General features: G+C 48.9%; 4 protein-coding genes across 4 annotated transcripts; 3 read left to right on the top strand and 1 right to left on the bottom strand.

Moving 5' to 3' along the window:
* Window positions 1-199: 199 nt before the first annotated feature.
* N7537_005950 (pentatricopeptide repeat protein) lies at window positions 200-3,106 on the top strand (the record flags this gene model as incomplete). Its single annotated transcript, XM_056897007.1, has 1 exon — window positions 200-3,106. The coding sequence occupies one exon, from the start codon at window positions 200-202 to the stop codon at window positions 3,104-3,106; it is 2,907 nt and encodes a 968-aa protein (XP_056752792.1).
* Window positions 3,107-3,382: 276 nt separating this feature from the next.
* Window positions 3,383-4,953, top strand: erg1 (squalene monooxygenase erg1; the record flags this gene model as incomplete). Its single annotated transcript, XM_056897006.1, has 2 exons — window positions 3,383-4,631; window positions 4,685-4,953. The coding sequence occupies exons 1-2, from the start codon at window positions 3,473-3,475 to the stop codon at window positions 4,951-4,953; spliced, it is 1,428 nt and encodes a 475-aa protein (XP_056752791.1). The 5' UTR covers window positions 3,383-3,472.
* Window positions 4,954-6,639: 1,686 nt separating this feature from the next.
* On the bottom strand, window positions 6,640-10,030 carry N7537_005948 (uncharacterized protein; the record flags this gene model as incomplete). Its single annotated transcript, XM_056897005.1, has 3 exons — window positions 6,640-9,224; window positions 9,278-9,349; window positions 9,412-10,030. The coding sequence occupies 3 exons, from the start codon at window positions 10,028-10,030 to the stop codon at window positions 6,640-6,642; spliced, it is 3,276 nt and encodes a 1,091-aa protein (XP_056752790.1).
* Window positions 10,031-13,789: 3,759 nt separating this feature from the next.
* Window positions 13,790-15,470, top strand: N7537_005947 (uncharacterized protein; the record flags this gene model as incomplete). The annotated part of the gene is made up of 5 exons (XM_056897004.1): window positions 13,790-13,877; window positions 13,929-13,985; window positions 14,157-14,261; window positions 14,318-14,536; window positions 14,716-15,470. 5 exons carry the CDS (start codon window positions 13,790-13,792, stop codon window positions 15,468-15,470), a joined length of 1,224 nt encoding a protein of 407 aa, XP_056752789.1.
* Between the last annotated feature and the right edge of the window lie 811 nt (window positions 15,471-16,281).

Below are 16,281 nucleotides of genomic sequence, written 5' to 3'. Positions count from 1 at the left end.
GGGAAAAAAGAACTTGCTCCGAACTTACCCTACGCTCTCAGCTTCAATTGTCTGTACACCTAATCTTGGATCATAGCTTGTGGTTGGAACTATTTGCTTTTCATTTGTTTCAATTATCTCCTCATTTCGGAACATTGGTGCGAGGCCGCTCATGCACGACTGGTGAACTCGCGCGCAACTCGCGCTCAGCATCTGCAATATGCTTGCTCGCGCCGCAAAATCCGGCTCAATAATACCCTCTCCAAATGCCCTCCGAGTACTCCGCCAATTGGCCCTAGCCGGCTCAACAGTTGGCGGATTCTGCACCGTCGCAGCCCTCACATACGAAGCCCATCGCCGGGTCCGAATCGCCGAGAAAATCATCGAAAACAAACGAACATTACACAGCACCGCCCCGAATTATGATGCAACATCTGCTGCCAAACGACTCAAGGTGATGGTTGAGGCGGCGGAGGCGGGCGAGTTCATGGGCATTGAATCCCTCAAGGCGAGGAATCGGAACGTACCTGATGGGCCAGATGAGCCAGCGTTCGGGACAGAAAAGGATGGTCCAAAGCCCAAATCAAAGCCCCTGGTCAGCTTGGAAAAACACCATGCTCGCTCAAAACGTTCGCTCTTTGAGAGCCATCCAATTGCACAATCCAACTACACGGGAAACATTGATCCTCCAAGCTTGGCCCAGAACGCTGAAATTCTGGCTCGTGAGAAACATCAGGGCGAACTCGCTCGAGAATCTGGCATGCTGCCCTTCGACGCCGAAATCCGCAGGTTGTTAAATCAAGAGCGGGAAATCACTGCTGCGAATTTGTTCTTAGCCCACACTCGACAGGCACCTAGCATTTCTTGGGAACGCAGAGAGCTTGCATGTGTTATATTCACTGCAAACTGCATCAAAGGAAACCTATTCGTTGCTCGAACTTTGTTCAATCGCCTAGACAAAGTCAGTGTCGTCTCAGGGGAGATGTGGGCTACACTGATGCATCTGCTTGCGAAAGAGGGCCACATCGACTCTGTCGGCGTTATATATGATAAATTCAGAACCAGCTTTGCTGTTCCAAAGCATCTATTGGAGGTCATACTCCGATGTCTGATCGAGTCCAAACGGTTAGACTCCGCCAAGTTCCTCTTCTTCCAACGCTTTGAGGATGACCGCGACTGTGGTCTGTGTGGTGCTTATCTTGATGGATTATGGAGGAAGACCAGGAGCATGGAATTACTGTCTTCCCAACTCGGCCTCATTCTCAAACGTCTCGAATCACTCGATCGTAAACCCACTGAGAAACTTTTCAACCCAATGGTCAAGGCCATGGTTGAGACTGGCCGAGCAGAAGAGGCTGAAGCTATGGTCGAGGCGATGTCAACACGTTATGGGACGGAGCCTGGATGCCGGACCATTGGCTTGATTATCTACAACAGAGCACTTAACTGTGAATGGGACAGGGTCTTGGATGGCATGTATGCTATGCACGAACACGGATACACCCGGTCAAAGAAGGACTTCACTATGATTTTCGACCGCGTCTTCTTGGAATACTATCCCACCCACACGGGCCAGCAAATTCTCGACTTTGTCATCTCTTGTATCAACGATTTTGACATACAGCCCGACAGAGTACTCCACCGACACATCCTCGAAGCGATCATTGAAAAGGGCAACGAAAATATGATCACACTCATTATGGACATGGCCTACGATCAGAATTGGAATACCGGTATTAACGATCAGTTTATCGAGTCTCTCCTCAAGAGCCGAAAACTCGCAATGACCGACAACCCTGTGGGAATCTGGCGGCTGAAGCAAGCCGCCAAGAATCGACAAGATCACTTAACTTCTTCCAGGCGCATTCTTGGGTCTAGTTCTGATACTTGGGCAGTACGAGGAGAAAGAATTGCCCCGATTCATATTCCTGCCGAGCAATCTTTCCCTCAAACGGTGAGCGAGATGGTTGCCTCCAAAACTGCCAGTTTGTATGTTCCGCTCCACAAGCGGATGGAGCACTTTATCAACATGGGCAGGCACACCGATGCTCTGGCAATTTACGATCACGCAACCACGGGCGGTTACGTTATCAGACCGCTTCATCTGAAGCTGGCTGTGATCGCCGCGATTCTCAGTTGCAAAAAGACAGGCTTGGCGAACGCGCGACGTCTGATTACATCTGAATGGGACTACTGGAAGAATGTTCCTTCTCTCCGTTATAGCAAGCGTTTCACTTCGTGGATTCCCATCTTCTTCCAGCGGGTCATGGAGGTGGACCCAGAAGCTATTGGGTATGGTGGCTTGATCAAGATGGCCATTTTTGAATATTATGATGTCTGTGCCAACACCAATGGTCTTTTGGTGAAGCACTTCTGTGCGACTTCCTCCAGCCGTTACCTCATTGGCGGTGGAACGCCAGAAATTGCCATCGATCTCCTCACAACAATCTACCAATCTCGGTGGCGGCTCTCTCATGGCTTCGATCAGATACTATTGAAGATGCTGCTACGTGGATTTGCCAAGGTCCATAACTTCAAGGGGGTCTGGTGGTGCATAATGACAGTCCTCTCGCGGAATGAGCCGATCAATCAAGACTTTGTGGTGGAAGCTACCTCTCAGTTGGGCTCGTTGGAAACTGCGATCAAATCCTCTGGCTCCTACGACGCCGCGGAGCAAGTGTTGGTACTCCGGCAAATCGTAGGGGCACTGGAGGCCAAGTTTGAAGGTGATTCGCAATGGTCAGCCATCAATAGTCAGCCTGAGTTGAAACGGTTGAACCGTTCCAAGCCATTCAAACTGACCGAGCAACAAAATTTACTGCCCACCACAGACCTAGGGGAACTCATCATGAACTTTGATGAAGAGTGGGAGTTGGATATGTTGCTCAGGCGCAAGCAGTTCGACGCCCCTGATCATGCAAAGTGGTGGGCTGAGGCCCATGTCTCAAAATTACACACCGTTCCTTCGGAAGATCCCGAATACCCGTGGAACAACCCAGCGAATTGGGGTGCGCCTTATGTCCCTGAGAAGTACTCATCCGACTATTACCTTGAGTTTTCACCTGGAGGGGAATACGAGGAGTATAGGGAGTATGAGGATTATCAGGGGCATCGGGCGTCTCAGTGAATATGTATAATAATGTAAATAGTACTATGTACAGTAACCATCTTCAATAGATTCATCCATAGATTCATCAATATCCATAAATATCCATAAATATCAATATCCCTGTACATTCCCCGGTTATTGTATATCCATATCAGTCCACTGGGAGATAACAGCGTGATGTCCCCTTCGGCGTAGAATGAGGAAGGCGGAGAGAGGTGATCCTTTCACATGTCACGCCACCCCTTTCTATCCAAAGGCAAAAAAAAAAACATCAGCCCATAAACACAAGCCAATCGACTTTCATTTAAATCAATTGCTCAGGCCGATAATGGTCCTGCCTCAGTCGTCCCCGTCCTAACAATATCTACTCTATTATAACTAAAAATGGCCTCTGTTCTCAATGGCGACGCCGGCATCTCCGCGGCCGCTCAACGCCGCATCGACCACCACGAAGCTGATGTTGTAATCGTGGGTGCTGGAGTCCTAGGCTGTGCGCTTGCAGTCGCACTGGGAAAGCAAGGACGCAGTGTGATCCTGCTGGAAAAATCGTTGGAGGAGCCCAACCGCATTGTTGGTGAATTACTCCAACCGGGAGGTGTTCAGGCGCTCGAGCAACTAGGGCTACGGGATTGTCTGGAAGATATTGATGGCATTGACGTGAAGGGATACTGGATTTCTTACTTTGGCGAGCCGGTTCTCCTCGAATACCCCAAGTCCAGCCCAGCCGCACCTACACCGTTGGGACGAACCTTCCATCATGGTCGATTCGTGATGAAACTGCGGGCAGCCGCTCTGTCCTGTCCTAATGTCACAGTGGTCGAAACCAAGGTGACTGGTCTTGTCATATCATCATATACCCAAGAAGTCCTTGGAGTCGAGTGTATCACCAAGGACGTCAAGGATTGCTACTTTGGCCAGCTCACCGTAGCCGCCGACGGCTACAACTCGGAATTCCGCAAGCAACACCACCAGTACACACCCAAGCGGAAATCAAAGTTTTATGGCTTGGAACTCATCGATGCTAAACTCCCCGCGCCCAATACTGGTCATGTCCTCCTCAGCGATAACCCACCCGTGCTCATGTACCAAATCGGCACCCACGAGACCCGAATCCTTATCGATATCCCCGATAACCTGCCTCAAGCCTCGGTGAAGAATGGTGGTGTCAAGGGCTATATGCGAAACAACATCCTGCCCCAGCTCCCAGAGGGTGTCCAGAAGTCGTTTTCCGATGCGCTAGAGCAGGGTCAGCTACGGTCAATGCCGAACTCGTTCCTGCCTGCCTCGGCCAACAAGACACCCGGCCTGATGATTCTGGGAGATGCGCTCAATATGCGACACCCTCTCACAGGTGGAGGCATGACGGTGGCGCTCAACGATGTCTGTGTCATCCGCGAATTACTCAGCCCGGAGTGTGTGCCCAGCCTCTCTAATACCGGCCTTGTTCTCGAACAACTTGCGGAATTCCACTGGAGGCGAAAGAATTCTTCTTCGGTCATCAATATCCTCGCACAGGCTCTCTATGCGCTCTTCGCTGCAGACAGTATGTACATTCACGCTTTGGTTGATTCCCGATAACTAACTGTTTATCAATAGACGAATACCTCAAAGCTCTTCAGCGTGGCTGTTTCCGCTACTTCCAGATTGGACCAGTTGGCGGCCCCGTTGGGCTGTTGGCCGGTCTGATCAAGAAACCCCTCGTCCTCGTCAGCCACTTCTTCTCCGTCGCCTTCCTCTCCATCTGGGTTTTTATCTGTGATACCCCTCTGCTCAAGCTAGTCCTCGCCCCATACTACGCCTTCATGATATTGTACACGGCCTCTATCGTGATTCTGCCATACATTTGGACCGAGATTTGGTACTGATTTGGCTTGAGTTCATTAATTGCTGTTCTAATTTCTCTCCAAAAAGCGATAATGGAGAATCCCAACATCTAAGTTTCCATTTTCTCCCTGCTGAACATATTTGCCGATTCTACCCAAGTCTTTCTGTTTAATATCCCACCTTCGACCTGTTTTTTGTCTTCCCAACGTCTTTACGTGATTTAATCTTCTCCAGCATTCTCCCACTGCATCTGATACACTGCAAGATCTGTGTTACAGATGCAATGTACTATATAACTATACGATATGCCATACTATTATCTCAATGATAAATGATGCAATGTCAATATATTCCAAAGAATAGTCGGCCACTTATGCGGCCTTGTCATGTCTTTTACATGAAGAGGACTTTTCTATATATAGCCTCTTGACATTCCTAGAATCAACGCTTTCCCTCGCGAATGCAATGTTCACCAAAAAGAAAGAAAATCAACTCCCATCACATCTGATTTAACATCGTAGCTCAAAAACATACCCCCCTTACTTCCAGAACACATACACCATAAGACACCATAGAGACGAAGATCGATAACCAAAAAAAAAAGAAAGCAAAACCCTCAAAAAAAATCAGCACAAAGCTGATACGCCAACACCCCAAGAACAAAAGTAAACGAAAACGCAAAGAAATTAGGCGCAATCGGCATGGGGGCTGTCACACGAGCTAGCCAGGGCAACCCCCCAAACGTGGAGAAGTGGAAATTCGGACTCGGCCAATTCCAATTCAGAGACAAAGGAGACATGACGGCACCGAGTGATCGAATGGCGTAATTATGCACGAAAGAGATGCTAGACCAGGTCTCGCTGATTATACCGTAGGCGAAGAAAAAGCAATAATATAAATACAGCATGAATGGAAGGATTATCATCCACATCTTTTCTTCTTTTCGTTTTTCTGGGAGATTGGAATATTTGTTTGGGATTCAATGTTGGGATACACCCCTTTTTGGTATGTACGTTGGATTGATAACGCCGGGTTGCTTTGGACGAGTTCTTGGTGGGGTTAGGTAGGTAAGAGAGGAGGATGATCACGAAGAAAAGGAGAGAGAGGAAGGATTTGTGAACTGGGACGATTTCTTCCCTTTGTTCTCTGTGTCTTTGTTCTTTGAAGCCCAGTCTCGTCTATTTAGTATAGACACTCTCTGTTGGCTAACAGCTAAGAAAGACAATGCAATCCAGGAAGTATCAGAGCAAGAAAAGGAACACTTTTTCGAAAATTTTGGTTTGTTTCTCATTGGCAACAAGTTAATATCTTTTCTCTTTTGTACAGAACCAGGACCGAAAAAAAAAAGAAAAAAAAAATTCTGGCATAAGAAAGATGAGAAGCATCAGACACAGAACCGGGTCTAACCATTTGAAACACAGAGAACTCCAAACAACTGGAAAGAAATCGTCTCAATGCATGGGAGGCGTTTCCTGGAAAATGAACCGGCCAACTTTCCCGATGGCAACGAATGCATGCATATATGAACCCGATCCCTCACTGGGGAAAAGGAGAAATAAAAAAAAAGGAACAAAGAACAAAATAATGTATTTCGGGGGAACGTGAGTTCGTTTAGGGTTACCGCGTGGACGGGATTTTGGAGGCAATGGAATCAGGTTGAAGACGTAAGTATCTGCTTATTCCTCATGTGGTGGAGATGGGTTGGAAGCGCAACGATACACACTTGGTCACCCGCCTTTTCGCAAAGTGTCATCCGCTGGAACGAGCTCATGACCGCCGTTGATACCATTCCGAGACTCCATTGACGACTTGGTGTTCTTGCGGTTCTTCTTCTTGGTCGTCTGCCATCCATGGTTGCTGTCGTTCGTGCCGTTAGACTGTCCGCCTGATCTTCTAGGCGGGTCTGAGTGTCGATCCTTGGTGCCCGAGGCAGCATTGTGAGAGCCGTCGTGTCGGCCTTGACCTTTGGGCTTGCTCTTGCCATTGACACCGTTCGTCTTGTCGGAATGGTCTCCGTTAGTCCGGCGCTTCGAGTTCGTCGACTGATGCCGATTCTCATTCGGTCCAGATGCAGAAGGTTTCTCATTTATCTGCCCTGGGTTCTTGGACTGGCCGACTTCCTTTCCTGGCCCTTGTGCTGTGCCATTTCTTGGTCGATCCGTACTTGTCTTCGCAGGTTGCTGTACCAGCTTCTCGGAATTCGATAGGTGGTAGTTCTGCAGCCGACTAGCGAGAAGCTCAGTTTGGCCATTCGTATCCGGCTGCTTTTCCTCGCTCACACCATTGACCTTTTGCGTTTCCGTAGATGGCCGAGTGAGGACAGCCGAGTGCTCCAAGTCAAAAGACCCGGAGTCCTGGTAATCTTGAGATAAGGAATCGGAGAAACTTGCAGGCGTGTTCATATTGTGATCATCCGACGATGTATAATGGCTTACCGCAGAGTAAGGGTCGATCAACTCTGGTGCATATGCCGAGCGGTTCTCACTCGGGCGCACCGATCCATCGACGATCAACGGACCAGGTGCAACTGGGCGTGATGCAGATTGGACTGGCTGCGGCGGGGGCTTAGAAGTTGGAGTGTGCTCTGAGCGAGCCGTTTCTGACGAGAACGACCCCGGTCGATACTCTGGCTGGAGGGGAATAAACGAATATCCATTCGAGACCAGACCCATCTGGGCGGACAATGGCGGCAGCATGGAACCTTGCTGGAAGGCTTGAAGTTGTTGAGGAGTTATGTAATAACCCAACACATCTTGCTGCCGGTTGTCGTCCACAGAGTTTGAGCGGGATCCATTGCTGGCCAAACTGTTTGAGCGCATTACATTCTCGTCACCACTGGCTTCTCCACCTTCTGGCGACTCAATAGTCGGCCGTTGTTTTGACCAGTTCTCCATAGGTGGCGGTATGGTATAAAGGGGGATATAGCTGGGAAGAGAGGGCGAGCCCTGAGGTCGTGCAGGTTGTGAGTGTGCACGAAGAGACTTCGGGGATCCGTTGGCAGCCGACAATCGCCGAGAGTTACGACGAGTATCAGGCATAACGCTAACAGCAGACGGCGAGGGAGGGTTTGTTATGGTCGCTTGCGAGCCAGATGCACCAACTGAAGCATAGGTTGGGTTATAAATGGTTTGCTGTCGTTGAGTTGGGCTGAGAGTAGCATGGGTTGCTGTTCCTGTTCCTGATCTCGGTTGTGAGGTTTCCTCTGGAAACTCTTGCTGTTGAGGAACTGGGAATTGGATAAATGGCTGACGGATGAATACCGGCGGTGGTCTCCCAGTGATCAATGCCTGGCTATGCAATTGCATTCGCAATTCTTGCTCCTGCGCCTGCAAAAGCTGAATTTGTTGGTATAACTGGTCATGCAGAAGATACTGGGCTTGTTGTTGTGCCTGCAGAGAGATATCTGATGTGTTGCCAGTGTTCGGCTGCCGGAAGTTCGACTTGTTTCCAGTATTTGATTGTCGTCGCCCGCCACCGAGCCCACCTCGCGAGAACTGATTATTATATCTGCCGCCGCGGTTTCCTCCCCGTCCACCCCGCGATGGGAGGGAAGGTGTAAGAGTTGGCCGCGGTTGAGGTGGTGGTCGTTCCCAGGTTCGCTCCTCTTCTGCCGGGAATACAAACTGCTGACAACACCCTTCTAGATCACCGTTTGCAATATACTTGAAAGCCCTTCGCAATTCCAAATGTAATCCCCGGAACGAAGTGTCATCGGCGGTGTTGCCTAGGTTTCTTGACGTGTTGAACGGCTCCTCCACGCACAGTCGGTTGTTCAACATCAGGTGCCAGCCCTTGGCCTCTTTGTTGATCAGGGTGCCGTCCCGTACTGAGATGACGTTCTTCTCATAATCAAATTCGTAGCCATAATACCGGAAAAATTGAAAGAGCAACTCGCCAACCGATTGCTTGTTCTTGCGGCCAAATTGAGACAAGGTCCTGAGGTCGTCATCGAACGAGCAGACCAATCCATCGTGAGTCACCCTCTTCTTATGCGGACGTGCTTGCAGACTTGGGAGAATTGGAGGGTTTCTTGTCTGCAGGAAATTAATGATCAAACAGATCCAGGTGTAAGAACTAAGGGTTCCCCCAAGTGCAGCATCGTTGAGAATTCTTTGCTTCGTCCAGTGCTTAATAGCCATTGCCAAAGGCCGCACTCTTTCATCCACCTCAACGTAAGTCCGAATCATTCGAGTGTTTTCTAGCGCCAAGGTATTATTGACATTCATGTCACAAGCTAACCGGAGCTCCGGGTCCCAAATCTTTACGATGGGGACTTTTGCGTGCGACACACACACCACCCGTTGCATCCCGTCTGTTCAGGTCAGTCCATCATCCAATCAAGTTATATCAACGGTGATTCCTTACGCTTAGCCAACACCTCAGCCAACAGGCATACATGCTCCAATTCCTTGTAGTTAGTCGTGATGCAAATGTCCACTGCTCAAGTTAGTATTTGCTCTGCCTTTTCATCTCTCTTATATCCAAAAAGAAAAACGTACCATCTGAGTCACTGGAACAGAGCTTATTCCCTGATGAGCCAAAAATGTTTGCCTTGATATTATGACCCGGCCATTGGTCATTGAAAAGCTTCTCTAATTTCCGAACAAGTTGTCGGCGTCGATCATCACTCTCGGCAGATGGTAATAATCGATCATACAGATCCATGATCTCGGTCGACAATTTTTTCTCCTCATCCGGGCTGAGCTGCTCCTTCAATGCCCCCTTCTCCTCCGGTAGTATATCTGCTCCTAGACTATACGGTATCCGTCGTCGAAAATATGCCATGGCGGTCTCATATTTACATCCTCCGAGCGGTTTCCGGGAGAAGGGGGGTAGATGTGTGGCCTCGGAGTGGGTGGATCGAGGGGAGGTGCTTCCGCGGGCGGGGGACGGCGACCGGGAGTGGAACGATAGGTTGCGCGCGTGTTGGTATGGGGTGGAGGGAAGAGAATTGGACTGGTGCGAAGTCAACGGAGGCCGAGCGGCGACCTCGGGCACGTCAGATTGTTGCACATCGGATTGCGGCCTCCATGCCATCGTGGAGGACTGCGCCGACGCTAGCGAGGCGACGTCACGGTGGAGGGAACACTTCGCATTCCCATCGATTTTTGCGACCATATAGCAATTCGCGACTCCCACACCGTTGTGGTCCTTCCGTACGGGGGAGGTGCTCGGCAAAAGAGATAAGAGTCAACTCCCACACACCACACAATATAATCCCCTCAGTTTCCTCTCAGTTGGAAATCACCGGAGAATTTTTGTGATTGATAAATCGGGGCGAGGTAGGTTATGGCACGTGTGTAACACGTCAAGGGTTCGTTGATATGTGTGAGACCACTGGGAAGCAGATCGTTTGTGGTGGGAGAGACTTTGCAATCGGCCTCGACCAAAGTCGCGAAAAGCCCGTTTTTTTTTTCTCACTCGGGACCGATAAGAATTGAAGAGATGTAAAAAGTCAATGCCTCAACCAGGAGATGAAAATAAGACACGAAAAGAAAATTGTAAAAAAAAAAAAAAAGGTCTTCGTGAGAGGGAAGAGAGCGAATGGTTCGAGGATTGGATCAAAGAAAAGAGACAAAAAAGGACTTAGGTACTGGATGAACCATACAGTTTGTCCGTTTCAGTGACTTTGTAGGAACCAGCCTGGGTTTCCGATTGTTGAGGAAAGGAAGCGTAGTCAGAGAGGGGAATTTGAGAAGTTGTGAAGATGATCGAAGCCCTGAGGTCAGCCCCTGTCGGCGGTAAAGAGACACTGCCGACCGTCCCCTCTTGGAGAACTCCAATCTTCCCAACGTCAACGATTTTATGTGTATAAGTCGAAAAGCAATCGGATGAATACGCGCAGAGTAAGTACTCGGAGGTTCAAAGAGATGCGTTGAGTGAGAAATTAACGTTCTAACGCCGTTAGATGGAGTAGCCCACGAAGTGAGACAGACTATTGGGGAATAGCTCTCTACCCTCATTTCTAAGTGCAACAATTAGGGGCTGACTTCTGTCCTTTGTCTCATATATGATCTCTCGCTTATCCCTTTCTCATTACTCTTTATTCCTTTTTTTTTTCTCTCACTGACCCTAGAAACCTGAAACCCTGAAGCCAGAAAGCCAAAATGCGGCCAGAGTTGCCCGCAGTATCACCGAGCTATGCATTCATGCAGGTACCATGACGACAAATGACCGATGATAGACCTGGGGAGTGTTGACTGTTCAACCCCTTAGGCTACTTGCTATAGAATGAACCCATCATTTCCTAAGAAAAGCCTTATATGATCCATACGTTGCATTCCCCTTTTGTCTCCTGATCGTCGTTCTTCACTTCTCCCCGCGATCAGCATGGTCCTTGCACGTGCTGCTCACTAGTATAACCTAATCCATATCATCGGCCTGAGGCATACATATGACATAGATCTGCTGTCTCTCGTCCTTTCAAAGAATCCAGGAAAAACCTATTCTGTTGACGATAAATCCCCGGTGACTTGAGCACACTCATACTATGCTGTACTTTGTTTCATACATGGACCACCATTGGGCCCATGCTTCAAAATCCGAACAGTGGCTCCTCGGATCCAATGAGAATTGAGAGAATGAACCTTGGGAGATATTGACTACTGGACTATTCGTCTCTAGGGCTAACTGAGGTGTCAGTGGTGAGCTGGTAGCCTTTGTTTATTACGGCTGGGGTCGCCACATTGGGAATATGGGGCTTGTTTTGGCGTGTTTCTTTGTAAACGAGTAGATAGGTAGACTATTTTTTACTACTCTTACTACTCAAGACTACATTAAATAGCTATGAAGACGGCGACGGCTTATCACTTATAACATGGCCTTGCCCCCATAGAATCAAGCATCCGACTAGTATGACTAGGACCAGATTCGGCCGAGCACAGTCCCATGTATGACGAGTGGGGAGTTATTACGCTCCCAGGGTAACGCGGAGACATGCTTGAGTGTATCGTGCCAGTGGTACATTTCCGGAGGGTTTGAGGGGAAAGGTTGATAATGTAGCCTTCCACTAGATCGACATACGTAGCCAGACAAGAGGGCAAAGTTTGGGAGTGCTGATGACGGACGAGTGAACTCTGAAGGCAAAATCCCTCTACCCTATATATTTGAGTACCCCGGTGCCTCCTATATCCAGTCATAGAGTCGATGCACCCTGATCACACCTATAAACATAGTGTCATGTACATGCGGGGGATGCCTCGGACTGCTGACTGGCCCGTCAAGCCGGGTGAGTACATACTTGCACATCGCAATGGCCAATCCAGCTTAGAGGGGCGCGGACCCTGCGGAAGAATATAAAATGATGGCCGACGGACGTTGCCCCACCTCTCCTGAATTGACCGAGTTGGTCAAAGCACCGTTGAAAGTGTATTCTGGAAGCAGCAATGTACTATTGCATTGCGTCTACTTCCATGTGTGGGTATAGTTCCTAATCTACTTGTCAATGTGGCTTTTAAAGGGGCTTACTAGAACCAGCTGTATACCAGGCTCTCTATGTTATATATTTAAGCAGGCCATGTATACTTATTGCATGCGTTTGTACTGACCACTATACATGGAGTTGCAGATCACATTCCAGATGCGACTAGAGTGTTCACTTGCCTTGCAGCCTCTGATGGCGTCCACAGGCAGTCTCTTGGCAAGCTGACTGCATAGTGCAGAGCCTTTGCAGTTTCCCAGGTTGGCATCACTATACGTTTTCGAGGAATCCCTTGCTTAGATCGGGTTATATTGTGAAGGAGATCTCAGAATTCAGATCTTAGAAACCGGGAATATTTGAAGATTGTACCGCAATCGAGTATACAGAAGTACTAGGGTATACAACACAAAGGCAACACAATGTCAATGTCCGCCGTTTTGAGTGCGGAACCAAGTTTCCACGATTTGAACATTAGATGTAAAGTATAATACACTCCGGATACCAGTAGCATCAAATATGAAAGTGGTACAAAGTATAGAGACAGTAATAGTTGAATAATAAGTAATAGTAACTATCAGACACGAGGGAAGCTGGACGCTTAGACACACGCCCCCGTGTCCCCGTCCAATCTCCGGTGACCGGCCCCATCAGTGACGAATAGAAGCCCTTGGGTTGCCGGGAATTGCCGCGTACTTGGGATCCTCGAGGTACAGAAAGAGAGAATTGGTATTAAATGAAAGCATTGAATGACAAATAATTTTGATTTTAGATGTTTAGTAGAACGCTGAGAGACTTAGGTATATAGTCTATGCAATATAAACACCAAGACACGACTAATAGAATGAAATTTAGGCTAAGTATTTTAATAATACCATATATGTTGTCCTCCTTAAAAAAGAAAAAAAAAAAAAAAAAGAATCTCCTTTTTTTTTTTCGCGTATACTCTATGTACTATTTTACTCTTTTACATTACAATTTATGAAAACCCCCCCTCCTCTCTCCATAAGGTAATACACACCCACATCCCCCCCCGTAGGACCCTCTCTCTCCTTTTCTTCTCTTCATCCTTCCAATCTTTGGACTTTCTCTGCCTCGTTGACTCGTGGTAGAAAGAAATAATCGGAGGCTTTTTTCCCCCGTAAGTGCCTTGATTATACTGTTTCTTCAATTGGATGAAAAAAAAGAATTCTATACCCCATATACCCCATTGAAAAATAGTTGAAAGACCGCGGAAAACACACCCTCGGGTTTTACCGAGACCGGGATGATTTTTTTTGTGATTCTCAAATTTCAATACTTTCTTTTAATGTGTTGAAAGAAGATTCGGAGAACTGTTCAAAAAGTGTGTGTGTTGTGGATCGACGCTCACATTTTTTTTTCTCGACAGATCGCCTCTGACCGGATCATCTCCCCCCCCCCCCTGAACCGTCGCACTTTCGGTCTTTTTGATCTCGACAATGTCTTCGTATTACGAACCTCAGGGCTGGCAAGCACCCGCTGCGCGCCAGGTCTCTTGGGAGCAGCCGGCACCTCCCTCCCGGTCAGGTATGGGATCAAACTCCGAGCATCCGAAACAAAACTAACATCCACAAACAGGATCGAGTTCGGTCTCTCAGCGCGATGATACCCCGGCCTTTTCCTCCCAATTTGACGGTACGGACACACTTCTGCTTGGATTTCTACAATTGCTTCTGCGAAAACCGAATCGCATAATGCCCGGAGGAAAAGTTGGTGGTTTTGAAGCGAGGCGGTTGTGAAGATGACATGGGCATACTTTTTTTGGGAAACCTTTTGAGACGAGTGCTGATTTTTTTTTGTTTCCAGAGGTTGATCGTGCGATCGACAATCTCGTTAAGAGCGGGAAGCTGTGGAATGCTCCTCGGCGGGATTCGATGCCCATGATGATGGGCCGGCCCTACCCCGACTACGGTATGTTGCGGGCACGGATGGCACCCAGAACGCGTTTCTGACTTGTCTCTTGACAGACCCTCGTATGGGTGGTGGCCCTCAGCGACACCATTCGATCAGCGAGTTCGATGGCAACCGCATGCCCCCGTCTGGAAATGCCCAGGGTTTCTATGCCTCCCAGCGGTACCAGGGTCGTCCCAACGAGGTGGAACAGATGATGCAGGCGAAGCGTCGGATGGCAGCACAGCGTGAGAGGGAACTCCGCAACTATCACCAGGAGCAACAGTACAACCGAAGTACGTGGTAGCGTCTGTCTTCTTCTTCTTTTTGAGCCTCGTTATATTCCCCCGTCGGCTTTTTTTTTCTTTTCACTTCCTTGCATTTATGTATCCGTCGGCCTGTGTAATATATTTGGTTTGGCTTCTTCGTTTTTCTTTGAACACGGGGTTTTAATACTTTTCTTCTTCCTTTCAAGGCCTCCTCGCTGAGATGTCTGCATCCAAATCCGACCGCTCCACCAGCCCAGCTGCCGTGAGCGAGGACAGCCGTCGCGAACTCCTCGCCCGCCAGCACCGCGCCCTGTACGGCAACGAAAGCCCAGCCTTCTTCCCGCCCGGTGCCTTCTCCGACGATAACCCACGCCCAGATAGCCAAGCCGGCGGTGGTACCCCATCTTCCGGTGTCCGTGGATCCTCCCCGCGAGGCATGGACCCATTCGGTCTGACCCAGGCAAGCACCACTAGCGCCGAAGCTGCGGGCCTGCAGTCGCCCTCGCGCGCCAACAGCACCTCCTCGCCTAGCTCCGTCATCAACGCCGGCTTCGGCACCGAGCAGCCCGTAACCTCGACCTCGCCACCCGGAGCTGACTCGCCCTCATCCCGCCAGGCTCCTTCCAAGCCCGTCGCTGGCCCTATCGGCTCCGTCGGTCCCATCGGTTCCCGGCCTGCCCCTGGCCAGACCTCTACGCCTCCAGCCAACCCGGCCTTGAACAAGCGTTCCATCACCCCTCTCCCCTCTCCGCTCGGGCTTGGCTTCACTCCTGCTGACCCCAATGCTGGCCCCGCCACTGAGCGTACTTCCTCCGCCGGCCCTAGCCCTGCTGTGACCTCTGCAGCCGGTGCTCCTGGCGTTAAGGACCAGGCTGGCGGTGTTGGCCTCGGTTGGAGCAACGGCAGTGGCGTCTGGAGCTCTAAGAGCGGGCTCGGCGTGCAAGCTTCCGTTTGGGGATAAAATACCTAAACCCCGGATTTCTTTTTTTTTTTTTTCTTTATCTTTCTTTTTTGATGGCATTACTTTTTTGATGGCATTACTCCAAGTTGGCGCTTGTTGCATTTTGGACTTGGGGTTGAGCTGGCTTACTATACTAGGCGGGGGAAAACAGGACAGGGTTTACTGGGAGTTGGAAATATATCCCCAAATTGGTGTTGGGTCTGTCTGGATGACATGATGCCTTCTTCGCCTTCCTCCGTTACGTCTCGGTTTAGCAGTGTTATTTTTGTTCTGCTTTTTCTTTTTGGTTTTTTTTTTTTGCTATTCTGGTGCCCGTGCGAATATGGTCCGAAATATGGCGCTTTATCTATGATGCTCGTGGGCTATGTATGGGCTATCTCATTTTTCTCGGTGTTTTTCATGTCGGATGCACAGGTCTTCTATTTTCATCTTTTTTCATCTTTTGGGGTGTGGTGGTACGGGAAACTTGGACATTGTGACTTTTTATTTAATTTTGGATGCCTGTTTTTACTATATATCTCCATATGGTGATGGGGAGGCGAACAGAGGCTCAAAACGGATGTTTCTTGGATTTGGATATTCTTTAATTGTTCTTTTCTCTTTTTATCCCTTTTCTTTTAGGCGAGCGGGATTTGACTATAATGCAGTCGATGTAAGGGTTACTGGAGTGTGTTTGCTTTCAAGGTTATATTTTGAGCGGATACTATATACGTATTAATTCAGAAGGTATTAGTAGGTACTGCAACGCGTCTCTGCCTTTATAACACTGTAATCATCCCTTCTATTTAGGGCTTCTCATCTTGCAATGTGG

Source organism: Penicillium hordei (assembly GCF_028827395.1).
Source record: "Penicillium hordei strain IBT 12815 chromosome Unknown utg000003l_segment0_segment0, whole genome shotgun sequence".
Lineage (NCBI taxonomy): Eukaryota > Fungi > Ascomycota > Eurotiomycetes > Eurotiales > Aspergillaceae > Penicillium > Penicillium hordei.
Note: the sequence above shows the minus strand (reverse complement) of the source record. Positions and strands in the feature narration are given on the sequence as shown.